Source organism: Balaenoptera musculus, chromosome 2, assembly GCF_009873245.2.
Source record: "Balaenoptera musculus isolate JJ_BM4_2016_0621 chromosome 2, mBalMus1.pri.v3, whole genome shotgun sequence".
NCBI classification, from domain to species: Eukaryota; Metazoa; Chordata; class Mammalia; order Artiodactyla; family Balaenopteridae; genus Balaenoptera; species Balaenoptera musculus.
In genome coordinates, this window is record NC_045786.1 from 161,782,421 (window position 1) to 161,797,771 (window position 15,351).

At 43.1% G+C, this 15,351-nt stretch overlaps 1 protein-coding gene across 5 annotated transcripts in view; it reads right to left on the reverse strand.

Moving 5' to 3' along the window:
- Positions 1-15,351, reverse strand: part of EFCAB11 (EF-hand calcium binding domain 11) — a 180,261-nt gene that overhangs the window by 2,723 nt on the left and 162,187 nt on the right. The window contains exon 8 of one of the 5 annotated variants that reach the window (XM_036841339.1): positions 14,884-14,914. The exons of the other annotated variants lie outside the window; for them this stretch is intronic. Coding sequence (XP_036697234.1) covers positions 14,899-14,914 — 16 coding nt within the window. The 3' untranslated portion in view covers positions 14,884-14,898. Of the gene's footprint in view, positions 1-14,883; positions 14,915-15,351 lie in introns of those variants that run through there. 5 annotated transcript variants of the gene reach the window in all.

Sequence of the window (15,351 nt, forward strand, 5' to 3'; positions counted from 1 at the left end):
GAAGGTTGCTTTCCTCCTTCTAAAAGCATGAGCCTGTTATCCACCAGCGGAGAAATGTTTATTGCATTTGATATTATACTTGTTTTATTTATTTATGCCCCTCTTCACTCTAAAAGGAATTTATCACTTCAGGAAAATATCTCCAGGATAAATTAGTCTTCATAAGGGAAAAATAGTATGGGGTGGTAGACAAGGCCATGGACCACCTTCTTATAATGAACTCAAAAGGAAGTTCAGAGGGCTGATCCCTAAAGCATCCTGTAGTTTCATGACCTCAAAATGCAGTGGGAAGGAGTAACGCTTTGCTAGGGAGGTAGAGGTGAAATGAAGTCCTGCTTTGCAGCTCCTTTATGGTTGGACTTCACCCCAAAACAAATGTAAAGTATCTTTAGGAATGGATGAGTTGGTCTTCCCTTTTGCTTTTTTAACCTCTTTAAAAATTTAAATATATAAAAACTACAAAGAATATAACAACCGAACTCCCATATTTTACTACCTAGAATTAGAAACCATTCACATCTCACCATATTTGCTTCCAATATTTTTTATTGTTTTTAATCGGGATAGAGTTGCTTTACAATGTTGTGCTAGTTTGTGCTGTACAGCAAAGTGAATCAGCTACATGTATACATATATCCCCTCTTTTTTGGATTTCCTTCCCATTTAGGTCTCCACAGAGCATTGAATAGAGTTCCCTGTGCTATACAGCAGGTTCTCATTCGTTATCTACTTTATACATATTAGTGTACATATGTCAATCCCTATCTCCCAGTTCATCCCACCCCCTTTTCCCCCCTTGGTGTCCATACATTTGTTCTCTATGTCCGCTTCCAATATTTTTTAAAGAAATAAAGTACTACATATAGCTAAAGGCACGTTTAGCCAACTGATATGGAAGCAACCTCCAGTGGATTTGAATTGATCCTTCCAGAACACTGAAATGTTTATACATATACAAAAGATATTTGTGTAGGTTTGTGTGTGTGTTTCATGCCCATAGTGGTGAGTGGTAGCATATGGTACATACTATTTTGCTAATCAACATAGATTTTGCAACTATTTTTCAACTCCACATTGTTTTCTGAGTTGAAGCTGCATTGTTAGATGTGTATCTCACCCATTCCTCATGGGGGCTGTTTTGTGGGATGGATTGTGTGCCCCCAAAATTCGTATGTTAAAGTCCTAACCCTCAGTGCCTCAGAATGTGACTATTTGGACATAGGGTCTTTAAAGAGATAATTAGGTTAAAATGGGGCCATTAGGGTGGGCCCTGATCTAATATGATTAGCCCTTATGGAAGAGGAGATTAGGACACAGACACACAGAAAGAAGACCATGTGAGAACACAGAGTGAATACAGCCATCTGTAAGCCAAGGAGAGAGGCCTCAGAAGAAACCAACCCTGCTGACACCTGGATCTCAGACTTCTAGGCTCCAGAATTGTGAGAAAATAGATTTCTGCTTTCTGTTTAAGCCACCTGATCTGTGGTATTTTGTCATGGCAGCCCGAGCAAACTAATACAGGCAGCAAGTATTCCACAGAATAACAGCCTACAGTGTTTTTAGCCATTCCCCTAGTGGTGGACATGTAGATGGAAAAGCATAAATCCGCATCCTTGAACATGGCTCCTTGTGCAGGAGTATCTCTAGAGTAATACCTAGAAAGGAAATTGCTGGGTTATACAGGAGGCACATTTTCAAACTTTCAAGATGCTGTCAAATTGCTCTCTGAAGCATGTGTCAATTTACAGTCCCACTGACAGTGAATGAGAGGACCAGTTAATTCCCTCACATCTTAGCCAACATTTAATATCCTCAGACTTAAAAATTTTGTGCCAATATGATTGGCAAAAAAAGTGTTTTCTTAATTGCACTTCCCTAATTATATATGAAGTTGACTATCTTTTCATACATGCATTGCCCATTCTTATTTCTTCTTCTATAAATTCTCAGTTCATATCCTTTGCATGTTTTCACTTTGGGTTGTATGTCTTTTTCTACCTGACTTGTGGGAATTATATACATTTTAGATAATAATCCTCTGTCTGCTATATAAATCCAGTTTATAAACTGTTTTATAAATCCTTCTCCCAGGCTACCACTTGTCTTTTAATCTTGTTCATGGTGCTATTTTGACAAAAGTTTTCTAATTAGGTGTAATCAGGTGTACCTCTATTTATAGTTTGTCTTTTTTGTGTCATCTAAAAAAAAAAAAAAAAACCTTTCCTCTCCAAAATTCATAATTTATTTTCTCACAATTCTGGTTTTTTCTTATGTTTTCTTCTAATAGTTCTAGAGCATTTTCACCATGTTTAGATCTTCAGTACATCTTTAATTTATTTCTGTGATTGGGATAGGTAAGACTTTCTAATTATTTCCCCTGTGAGAGTCAACTGTCCCAACACCATCTACTGAAATAGCAGATACTTACTCTAAAAAAAAAATCTCAGTAAAGCACCCACAGACCGTCCTATTTTAAGTAGTGTAATTTTCTGATAACTCCTCCAAAATGTATTAGGAGGAAAATGTGCCCCTAGGTAAGTAAATAAGCTGACCTAAATGGGTATTTGGATATGAGCCAAGCAAATGCTAGAAGTTGTCTGCCAAAAGTGGTTTTGATGTTGGAAGGGTTGATGTCAAGCCCTTCTTCCTGACAGTCACTGCATAGTGGGACTAGGTGTCTCTCCGAGGCCATTCTGAGTGTGTAATGATTAAACCATCAGTGGCATTTAGAAGGCTTGTCCTTCCATTGTCCCTGGCAAGGGGATGTGCCTCCTGCCCACCAGAGCAGTGACCCCTGCATGGAAACCTCTGGAAGGACACGCTGAAGCCAGCTACAGTATTGTCTCTGGAGATGGGGGATGCGTGTTTGCGGGGAGGCTGATTTTTTGACTGAATTCCCGCCTTTTTCTTTTGGACCATATGCGTGTATTACCCACTCAAAATAAGAATTTCTTTTTAAAGCCAAAAAAGAAAAAAAGGCAATATGTCACTAAGACACTAAGTAAAACCAGCAGAAAACATCCCTGTGCTAGTCTGTCTAAAAAAAAGAAACATAGATTGATGAGAATTTTGGAGGGAAGTAATTCAAATAGAAATTACACTTCATCTTAATTATTTGAATAATTTAGACCATTGGTCTTCAGACTTTCTCGGGACTTCCTTGGTGGTCCAGTGGTTAAGAGTCTGCCTTCCAGTGCAGGGGATGCGGGTTCGATCCCTGGTTGGGGAACTAAGATCCCACATTCCGCGGGGCAACTAAGCCTGTGTGCCGCAACTAGAGAGCCCGTGTGCCACAACTACAGAGCCCACACACCACAACTAGAGAGAAGCCCACCTGCTGCAACGAAGACCCGACCGAGCCAAAAAAACAAAAAAAACAACTAGACCTTTCTCAGAAGACCAACATATAAAATCGATGAAAATAAAGCAGTCTTGTTTAAAATGAGGATCCCCACTGAGGGTCTTTGAGGGGGCTCTGTGGGACCACCTCCCCTCCCCAGCCAGGGCTCTTTAAGAGTACACTGAAAAGCCTCCTTTAAAGTCAAGGCATTTGAGAATTAGAGATAAGTTATATAATTCTCTTTTTCACTTTCTTCATGTAGTAATTCTATTTCATCTCTGAAATTCACAGTGTTATGTGTTCGTAATTCTGTAAACATTTCTTGAGTACATCTACTGTTTTCCAGGCCCTGGGATAGGCACCCAGGAAGAGGAGGTGGCATGGAGATGGTGAGGCCTGAGAAAAAATTTGAAGTGTGAGGAGGAGACAGCTGAAAGTCAGGGAGGGCATGCCAGCCCCAGGAGACTGCAGGGGAAAGCAGCAAGGAAGCAGGCTGGCAGATTAGAGGCGTGACGGGGCGGCACAGTGTGGGGAGATGCACAGGGCATTTGTTGGTGGTGGCAGGTGCTGAAACTGGAGAGGCAGGGAGGACTGAGTTACTATGTGCCTGGTGGACCTTTCTAAGTTTGGACTTGGAAGGCCACGAGGAAGCAATTGAAGGGTTTTAAGCAGGAGATTGACACAGTCATATTTGTGCTTTGGAAGGATCACTCTGGCCCAAGTGAGCATTGAAAGGGCACGTGATTAAGGCAGGGAGACTGGGTAGGAGATTGTTGCAGATATCCAGTGAAGAGATGCTGTTGGACTGACCTGAAGCCGAGCTACAGAGATGAAACAGAAGGGGGCTGACTAAGACAAGATGAGCTGAATGGTGTACAGAGGAGGAAAACAGAAGTGTCTAGAGGATTCCTGGAGTTTGTGTTTGTATAACCGAAATGTGTTGGACAACCAGTGCCATTCAACACAGCAAGAGAGATGGGAGAAAGGATGATGAGTTCCAATGGGGGCAGGTCTTGTTTGAAGTACCTGTGAGATATCAAAGTGGAGATGCCCAGTAGGCAATCAGATATCCGGTCCTGAAGTTCAGAGGAGAGATCTGGGATGGAGGGAACGATTTGGGAGTCACCCTGAGCACGATGATAATGGTGGGTCAAGAAGGTAGTTAAAATCCTTGAGAGACTGGAAACAGTACAGAGAGTAGAGTCCCAAGAAGGCAGGGGAAGAGGACCCTAGGAAGTAGACTGAGTTGGCTCAGCAGAGAGGAAGAGAATCAGGGAGAGTGGGGTTCAAAGAAACAAGGGAGAAAGTTTTGAGATAAGGAGGATTTAATGAGGAGGTTCAAATGCTGTGCTGAGAAGAAGAAATGAAAGAATTGTGATGATGAGAGAAGTGTGAGCTGCCTTGAGGTGAACGTGCTTCATTATTCTGGGGAGCCACACACAGAATGACCGGGTAGAGGATTATCAACTCTAACTGCACAGTAGAAACACCTGGGGACTTTTTTTGAAAATAATAAATCCTGGGTCATAGATTTCATTGGTCTGAGGTGGAGCCTGGGCCAGAATACATTTTTAAAGCTCCACAAGAGAGCCTGGTGTGTGGTCACGGTTGGGAACCACTGTCCCAGTTATGCCCTATTTGAGCCACAAAGGACTGAAACAGGCTCCGCTGGGAGAGGTCAGATGACTTTCACGTTGATCCGTGCTGTTGGGATGCACAGGAAATGGAGTCCAGCCAATTACAATGCATCTGTGTGGACCATGTCTTTTTGGTAGGGACAGGTCCTGAAATCGGGGGAATACCAAAGATGAATCCTCCACTGCTGGTGAAGGGAATTTCGCTGGCTTTCCCAGAATGTAAGAGATCTGTCCCCAAATGAGGCCAAGTTTATACCCACCAAACGTCTTTCTGGTTAATAATTAAGCTTTACCTGGTAATTTAAAAATTACACGTATTTTTCAAAATTTGAAAGGAATGCATATATAAGGATAAAAAAAATACTATAGCAGTAACGTTCTTTCCCCTCAGATCATCTCTACCCACAACTACAACCCAAAGCCAACCACTGGACCATTTCTGTTTATGTGTCTGGTGGTTACCCCATAACTGTAAATAATATGCTTACCTCTCTCTTTCCTAATTTATCAATACTGTACCTCACCTATCAACAACAGAAGGTGAAAGTTTACTTACTCTGCTTTTACTGCCCCTTCTCCCTTCCAAAGTTTGGTAGTCTCAGTATTATTTTTAATTCTTTTTTGGGTTACTTTTATAAAAGTATACTTTAATGTACTTAAAATTCTATTTCTCATTCCATGAACTTGACACAGTATTTCTTAACTCCACACAGTGTGAGATGAAGATACCAGCTCCCCCGCTTTCCTCTTTCAACTTCTGTCAGTTTGATCTATGCATTTCCATTGTTCTGATTGACAGCATTACATTCTGTTCTGTAACCATAAGTCCTCTCTGCTTGGTCTGCCGGTTAATTCTGAGTTGAAAACCAAAAAACTGCATTTAAATTATTTTGAGTAGGGCTTCCCTGGTGGCGCAGTGGTTAAGAATCCGCCTGCCAATGCAGGGGACACGGGTTCAAGCCCTGGTTTGGGAAGATCCCATGTGCCGCAGAGCAACTAAGCCCGTGCACCACAACTACTGAGCCTGCGCTCTAGAGCCCGCAAGCCACAACTACTGAGCCCACGTTTCACAACTACTGAAGCGCGCGCACCTAGAGCCCGTGCTCCACAACAAAAGAAGCCACTGCAATGTGAAGCCCGCGCAACGCAACGAAGAGTAGCCCCCGCTCGCCGCAACTAGAGAAAGCCCGTGCGCAGCAACAAAGACCCAATGCAGCCAAAAATAAATTGAAAAACCAAATTATTTTGAGTAGGTAGATGCTGTTCCCTGGAGAGCCAAGGACTGTGTCGGCACCACATTTCTTCTTTTTGGGTCCAATGTCACAACTCTTGGGTGACTTAGGGAGAGTGTTCCCAGTAGCTTGGTCTGATTCTCTTTTATTACACTCCATCAATGACTCAAAATCATGGTTCACTTTAGTTTGCCTCTTTTTGGATCATGCTTTTCTTGCATCTCTTTTCCTAGACTTCTCTTTTTTCTTGTTGAGAAAAGAAACATATTCTGTCTTCATCATGTCACAAACATTTCTGGCATCTTACTCATCCCATCTCTGGAAGAAGAATAATTGAATGCCTTCAATTATTCTTCTTACAGAGAGATTTCTTGGAGCCCAATTACTTCCTGTTTCAACTTGAACCTGGGAAAAGGGGTGTTAGAGATAAAGAACACAAATATTTTGATCACTGCAAAAGGATGGTCTCACTGTAAACAAATCAATTTGCTGTGTATTCATTAGTCTTGTCTGAATTTAGTTAGTGTGACCTTGTCATGGAGATGCCAATTATCTATGGACACATAAAGAAAATTCAGGTTCTGGGTCTCAGAGATTAAGTATCTGACCCTGAAGGTAGTCACTCAGCCACCCCAAGAGTCTCACCACAGTCAGCCAAAATCCTTCAGTGCATTTGTAGTGGATGCTGTGATGTGTTGCCAAGACACCCAAAGGACTAAGGCACTCAGCCCCTTGCCTCAATTCAAGACATCTCTGAAGGGCCATCCCGCGTTCAGAGTTCCCCATGGGATGGGCTGAGGCCTCTTTTGCAGCTGCTTTGAACTTCAACTTCTTTTACTGTCCAATCTTTCCTTCACTCTCTTACAGGTGTTGTTCCCACAAGTGCTCCCCAATAAATATCTGTCTCGAAGTCTGCTTTCTGAGGAACCGTACCTACAATCCTACTTTTCTCTCATACATAAACAAACAATAATATAAACAACAAATATAAACAAACAAACAAGAAGGTTAATTTCTTACGGGGATATTGGGTTATTATGGGAGGGGGTTGTTTTCTAGGCAGGAGATGGGATGAGGGGTGGGATTCAGTTTCAGGAGAGGTAGGAGGGGCTGGGATCCAGGACATCAAGGGATGGGAACAGGAACTAAGCTTCATCAGAGACAGGAAGGGAGGACAGTGGGGCACTGAAGATGTTTAAGGGGATTGGAATGGGGGAGCAAGTTGAGGACGTGGTAATGATGGCTGTGACTCTGAACTTGCTTGAGGAGAAGAGCACTCTATCTCTAACTTCAGTTTTTCCTCCTGTTATACCTGTACCTAGAGACCCTGACCGGAGGTGGAGTGGGGGTGGGGAGATGGGATGGGCGTGGACCTGAACTCCTCCCCCATGATGGTGCCCTGTCTAGATACTGCCAATGCCCTCCCTCAGGAGTCTGGTCCCTCTCTTTGCCGTGCCCTCCATCTCTCCAGACATAGGCCAGGGCCCTCTTTGGATGAAAGAGATCCCCCATTAGATACCATCAGGGTCCTCTTTGGATGGAAGAGATATACCCACATCCCAGTACCAAGCCGTGGATGGGACTTTCAGTATCACTTCCTGCCTGGACCATGGCCTCACCTCCCCCCACCTCCCCATTAAATTGTTCAAATTGTACTTGAACTTGACATGCTTATCAGCTTCCCACCAATGATGAGGGTGAACAAAATCTTTTCCTCCCCACAAAGACTGATCTGGTAAAAACGAAATTCTGAGGGAATCCATATTTTTTTCATTCAAAATGAGAACTTGAATCCCAAGGGGAAATGTGCAGCCTTGTAGCTTAGATCACCAGCTTTGAGAGGGGAGGGACCTCTCAGCTCAGAGAACACGCACCACGGTCTCCGTCCCACCTCTTGCCAGCTGGGTGACTTGGGCCAATAACTTACTGTCTCTGACCCTCAGTTTCCACATCTGTAAAACTGTCATAAGAACAGCAGCTACCACGCGAAGCTTGGAAAAATTTTATGGAAAATTAAATGAGACAATCACAAAGATCTGCTGGCATACTGCCTAGCATGTGGTAAGCACAAAGTAAATATTACCTATGATTGTGATTATGATTACTGAATTTTAAATATCAGTAGATTGGAACTGATTTTTAGTTGCTAAAATGCTACTACCCGGGCCTTTGTGAGAAGTAGCTGTACAGAGTCAGCTTTCTGATTTATTCTGATATGTTGTCTAATCCTTTGTTTCTCCTTCCCCTTCGAGGTTCCAGTTGTGGAGGTCCCAGTATGCCTTAAATCCGAGGAGGTGTCACGTGTAAATCAAAATCAAGTCTGTTTCTCTTTGGTAAATACTTACACTGCCCCACGCAAATGCCTGCCTACTCTATGCGGCAGATTCATCTTTTCAAACTGTCAACACGGAGATTGGTCTGTCAGCCCACACACATCCATGGCGTGGATGTCACATCTTGGGTGGTACTCGAAGGCCTGATCAGGTGGAGAACTTGTCCTTTGGGGACAAGGTTGCATTCTCCCTCTACCTGCTCTTTCTTTCCTACACGTGGATTTCTTTCTGTCATCTTATTTTCTCTTTGTCATTTTTGCTTTCTTTTTCTACACAAGTGTGTGTGTGTTTACATATTAAATAAGTAACATATGCTTAATTTAGAAAACACAGAAAAGCAAAGAGACGGGGGAAAGTGTAATCCCACCACCTTGGGTGTGTACCCTTCCAGAACACCTAGACATGCATACAATTTTTGTTTCCACGAAAATAAAATCATATAGGCTAGACCAATGGTTCTCCAACAGGGAGATTTCTGTCCTCCTCTCAGAGGACATTTAGCAACGTCTGGAGACATTTCGGTTGTCAAAACTGAGGCAAGTGGTGCTACTGGCGTCTAGGGTAGAGGCCAGGGATGCCGCTACACATCCTACAACGCACAGGCCAGTCCCACAGCAACTGACTGTCTAGCCCCAAAGGTCAAGAGGGCCAAGGTTAAGGAACACTGGTCTGGACCAGGGTTCGGCAGATTAAAGCCCCTGCTGGTTAGCTGCCTGTTTTTATAAATAAACGTTTATTGGAACACAAGACATCCATCCATTTACATGTTTTCTCTGGCTGCTTTTGCCTTAAACAGCAGCTGCGTAGTTGTTACAGAGACTGTGTGGACTGCAAAGCCTAAAATAGATGTGAACCACACATGAAATTTTAAGTTTTTCTGGTACCCAGAGTTTTTTAAAGTACAAAGACAACTCAATAGCGAAAGAAACAACCTGACTAAAAAATGGACCAGGGATCTGAATAGACATTTTTCCAAAGAAGACATAAAAATAACCAACAGGGACGTGAAAATGTGCTTGACGTTAATCATCAGGGAAATGCAAATCAAAACCACAATGAGATATCACCTCACACCTGTTAGGATAGCTATAATGAAAAAGCAAAGCTAAGTGTTGGTGAGGGTGTGGAGAAAAGGAAACCCTTGTGCCCTGTTAGTGGGCATGAAATTGATGCAGCCACTATGGAAAACAGTATGGAGGTTCCTCAAAAAGTTAAAAATAGAACTACCATATGATCCAGCAATCCCTCTTCTAAACTTATGTAATAGGAAATGAAATCATTGGTACTTCAAGGAGATATCTGTGCTCTCACGTTCATTGCAGCATTATTCACGATAGCCAAAATATGGAAGCAATCCAAATGTCCATTGACAGATGAATGGATAAAGAAATTGTAGTATATATAAACAATGGACTATTATCCAGCCTTAAAGAAATGAGACCTTGCCATTTGAAACAACATGGATGAACCTGGAAGACATTTTGCTAAGTGAAATAATCCAGACCCCAAAAGAAAAATACTGCACAATCTTATTTATATGCGGAATCTAAAAGAAGTCAAATACATAGATGCAGGGAGTAGAACGGTAGTTACCAAGGGTGGGGAGATGGGGGAAATGGGGAGATGTCGGTGAGAGGGTACAAAGTTGCAGTTGTGTAGGATGAATGAAGTTAGAGATCTAATGTACAGTATGATGACTATAGTTAATAATGCTGTACTGTGTACTGGAAATTTGTTAAGAGAATAGATTTGTACTTTCATCACACAAAGAAATTATGTGAGGATATGGATACGTTAATTAGCTTGACTGTAGTAATTTCACTCTGTATATGTATCATAACATTATGTTGTATACCTTAAACATATACAATTGTTCTTTTTAAAAATAAAAGTAAATAAATATTTAAAATGTACCAAGAGGCAGGTGAAATAAATTTGAATAGCATGTCCAGAATATTATCATTTCAACATTGCAATCAATGTAAAAGTTATTAATGAGATAGTCTATATTCCTTTTTTTTCCATACTAAGCCTTTACTTACAGCACATCTCAATTCACACTAGCCACATTTCAAGTGCTTATGTGGCTCGTGGTGACTGTACCAGACAACACAGGACTGCACTATTACAAGCTACACCATTTACTTAATATAAAGGTCCTTTCATGTCCATGCTACATTTTTATATCAATTTTAAATGGCTCAATTTACTTAAAAGATCCCCATCTTTTGGATATTTATATTGCTTCCTAGTTTCATAATTTTAAACCATGCTGCCATCAACATTCTTACATTAAAACTTTATACCCCATCTTTAATTATTTCCTTAGGATAAATTCCCACATGTGGGTCAAAGAACACACATCTGTGCTCAAATTTTTAAGCCTTTTAAAATATATTGTTTAATAATAATACCTCTCCTGACAAGGTTGTTATGAGGATTAAGTGAGCTAGTACATGTAAACCAATTTCATTAATTCAAGTAAGGTTAATAAGACTTCAAATAGTAGTGCCTTGCACATAAAAGCATTCTATAAATGTCATCTATTATTATTACTAGTACTACGTCTGAATCCATCTCCAGCACTGTTATACTAATTTATACCCCAGTTAACAATGTCCATGAACGCCTGATTGCAGTGCTCTCTCTCCAATACAATTGTATTTATAGCTCTTACAAGTTTCATATGCAAAAGTGGCTTCTTGTTATAGTTCGTTTAACCTGACTGTAGTTTGTTTTCTTAGAATTAGTTTTTCTTGGATAGACCTGTCACAACCTCAGTCTATATCCATGTATCTACCGATACTATATAAAATAGTTCAACTATATAGATACACATATACACATATATCTAGTTGGACTATTTCATTGAACTGTGTAGGACAATAAATGACCATTTGTATCAGTCAGCTTTCATTTGGTTATGTTGTTGTAACAAACAACCCTAACATTTCAGGGGCTTACAACAACAAATATGTATTTCTCACTCTCATTCCATGTGAGAACCTGGGCTGAAAGAGCAGTGCCTATTGGGGTTATGCCTTTCTAATGGCAGACAGAGAAGAACAAATGATCAAGAGTAAGAGTGAAGTCTGCTATAACCTCTACCCTTACCTGTCACTCAATCTCTCCTGCTCGCATCTCATTTTGCCCATGACAAAGCAAGTCATGGCACCAAGCCCAATATCAAGGGGGTGGAGAAGTATGCTCCAACCATAAGACACACTGCAAGTCACATGGCAATGGGCGGGGATTGAAAGGGTGAGTAAATGATTGAGGACTAATATGATCCACCCCACCAGTCAAATCAATCCAGTTAAGTTAAACTGGTTATGTGGCTCCACCCACCTGAAGTCAGGAATCCTTCTTTAGGACTCACTGTAGTCCCACAGGAGTGTTGTGGTCCCTGCCCCCTAAGGGGACAGATAACAGATGTTGAGCTTCTGAACTGCTTCCAAGGTGCTCTAAGGACAAACTGATCCAGAGGGACTAAGCTTAAAGCAAATACGGCTACATCTCCACTCCCTGCATGAAGGTACAATCAATGAAAAGAGCTTTGTACCTAAAGAAATCATTTCATCATCAAACAACTAGGAAATGATAAATCCCTGGATGCTCTTGCAGCCATCAAACAAACTAAAGTTACGTCGATTCTCTAGGAAAGACGGTATGGCAGTCTCCTTAGAACAGGGGAGAGTGGTGTTCATATCCTGGCTGCATCACCTGTATGATCAATAGTTGCTATCATCATCATCATCACCATCATCACTGCCACAACCACCACCTTTTAAGGTCCAGCCAGCTGCCATACTCCTGAAGCCAGCCAATAGCAACCCGGTTGGCCAAAGGGGCATCTCCATCCCAGATAACTGACCCCTGTCCTAAAGAAATGAGCCACAGGCTCTGGTTGCCTGATTAATTGGAAAATCACTAAGCTATTTGAAACTGCATAAAAATGTATTTGTAAAATCCTAACACTAGATAGTTTCGGAAATAATAAGTGTGTAGTAAAATTACAAGCCTATTCCACTGCAAACGTAAAAGAAAGCATTCCAGGAATATGAAAAACGAAAAGGAGAAATGCCTGTTTCCTATGGTAAGTCACTTCAGATCTGAATCATTTATTTATATAACAAGCCCTTCTGGACTGATTAAGGGAACTGCCAATTACACTCACCATCCTTTCTTCAGGTTACAGAGAAGCACGACGTTTCTTCTTGCTTTACATGAGAGTGCCTGGGCTGGAGATGTGTGTCCTGGCAACCAGACTCTTCCCCATGTTTGTCCACCTCTGGAAGGATTCAGTGCTCAAAGGGAAGCACTTCTCATCCCGAACCAATGGCAGAGGAAAGAAAAACAACAGGATCCTTTCCATCCCACAGTGCTACTGAGCTTGCCTGAGCCTTTGAAAATGGTCAGAAAAGAAAGCACAGTATTTTCTTCTTTATGCATTTTTAAGCTCTAAGTCTTTCAAGGCCCAGTTCAAATCCCACCTCTGCTGTGAAGCCTTTCCAAATTCCCCCCCAGTGAGCATGATTTTCCATCCTCTGAACCACAACTTATATTTCCTGACTTTACCCCCTCTTCGGCACTGTATTCACTCCTGGTAATGTTGGTTAACTTCTCAAGTAAACTGTTGCAGGTAGTGATTTTACAGATTCATTCCAATCTCCTTCTGGGGTTCAGAGCAATGAGTTCAGGGGTGAGCCTGTGATCCCAGCAGGACCATCCAGCATTTGTTCTGCATAATTAAAAACATATGTTGGAAGAGAGAAGCTCCTGTCTTCTCCTGGGTCATGAGCTATAAGGAGATTTTAAGCCTGGAATTTCTGAAGGCCATCTTCCCTGGACTTCTGCAGAAAGCCCAGACTGAGAGATGGAGAGCCCTAATGACATCGTTTGAACCCCTAGATCCAGCTATGCCTGAAATTCTTACCCCAGACTTCCCAATTACGTGAGCAAATATACTCGTTTTGCTGCTTCAGTGGATTTGAGTTGACTCTTATCTGCAACCTAAGTGACTAATCTGCTCACTCAGAACTCCTTAAGAAAAAGGATGCTTAAAGATTCTCTGGACCGAAAAGCCTCCAGAATCTTTCCGTCTTGCTGCTCTGCTCTTGTCCTTGCGCGGTTGAAGCTGACTGCCCCCACCTCTGGGTTCCAGCTGGAAATGGGTAGAGCACGCGGAGGAGTGCACAGCCAGTGTCTGAAGGCCCGGCTCGGGAGCTGGCACAACTACCTCCCTCAGAGCCCTGTGGTCAGTACTTAACATCACAGCTACACCTGCAGGGGCCTCTGGGACATGTAGTCCATCCAGGCAGCTGTGTGTCCAGCCATGACTCTGTTCCTGAAGGAAAGGACAGATGTGGATGCACAACTCTCCATCTAAAGCACACCAGCTGTTTGCAGATTAAAACAGTTGAAATGCCAAGTCTCCTTGAAGCGCATGCAAGGTTGGGAGTGAGGTGGGGAAAAGCCGCATCCTAAGTGAAAAGTGCTGGTGAGCGGAGCTCCACATGGTCCACCTCCGAGGTGCGTTACCAGGGCAACTGAGCTAAGCGGGAACTACGTTTCCTAGCGTGCCGCTCCCCATGTGGCTCCGCGCCGGGCTTGGCCACGAGAGAAGTGAGCATGAGGTCCAGAAGATGGCGGTGAAGCAGCAGCCTTTGCACTCTGAAGGTCGGTGCAGGGCACCGCGCATTGCCGCAGCTCTTCTGCTGCTCCCCTGTTGCAGGGGGCAGCGGCCTGAAGCCTCTCAGCCAATGCCCAGCCTCCTCTTTCAGATTTTCCAAGTCCTCGGCCAAGTGCAAGCGTAGCTGCACAGCACAGGGCGCCAGCAGCTTCCGTGGGTCACCCTGCATGGAGCTTGGACGCTGTGGGAGACAAACATGGGCTCCAGCCGGCCTCGCAGGTCCCAGCCTTTCTTTACCTTAACCTTGAGGTTTCTCAGCCTCAGCACTGATGCTGTTTTCAGCCAGATGATTCTTTGTTGTGTGGGGCTGTCCTGTGCATCGTGGGGTGTCCTGTGCATCCCTGGCCTCTACCCGCTAGATGCCGGTAGCGACACTCAACGGCCGTTGTGAGAACCCAAGCTGTCTCTAGGCTTTGCTGAATGTCTCCTGGGGGGCAAATCACCCCGGGTTGAGACCACTGTCGTCATATCCATGTTTCCTTCCCAATTTCCGGCCTTGTGACCTACAGCAACTTCAGGCCCACTTTCACACGCAGAGGCGAATGACTCAGAGACTCCTTGAGACCTCGCCGCCAGCTCCCACGGTCACAGTGTAACCCCACAGTCAGTCCCTTATCTCGTGTTCCTCAGGGCTGTTCCGCTCAGGGCTGCATTATGACGTTCATGCGCCCCTTCCTCTATAAAAAATAAAAGATGATATGCAAAGGCTATTTTGGTATAAAAACAAATACTATGTAGGCTGGATTTATTATTAGATATTCATTTTTATACTCATTTTAACTAAAATTAGAGCTTTTGTGGGCCCCTGCAAGGAAGGGGGAACCCTAAGCATTGTGTCTTTGATAGAGGAGTTGGCCCTGGGCCTGCTTCTTCCCCCGGAGCCTAACAGGTGCTCTCACTTCCCACAATTATCTTCTTTGTAATCAGAACAAAAACACATGCAGCAGTGATTTGCTTCTTTCAAGACCAGCTTGAGTTCAGGGGAGGAACTCCAAGTACTCGAGGCTGCAGTCAATGGGAGCAGGGCAAAATTGGGAGAAGGCCCTCCACGAGTCTGCCTCTTAGCCCACTAGCTGGACCAATAGAAATGACGGATGCGATTTAGGGAATTCGG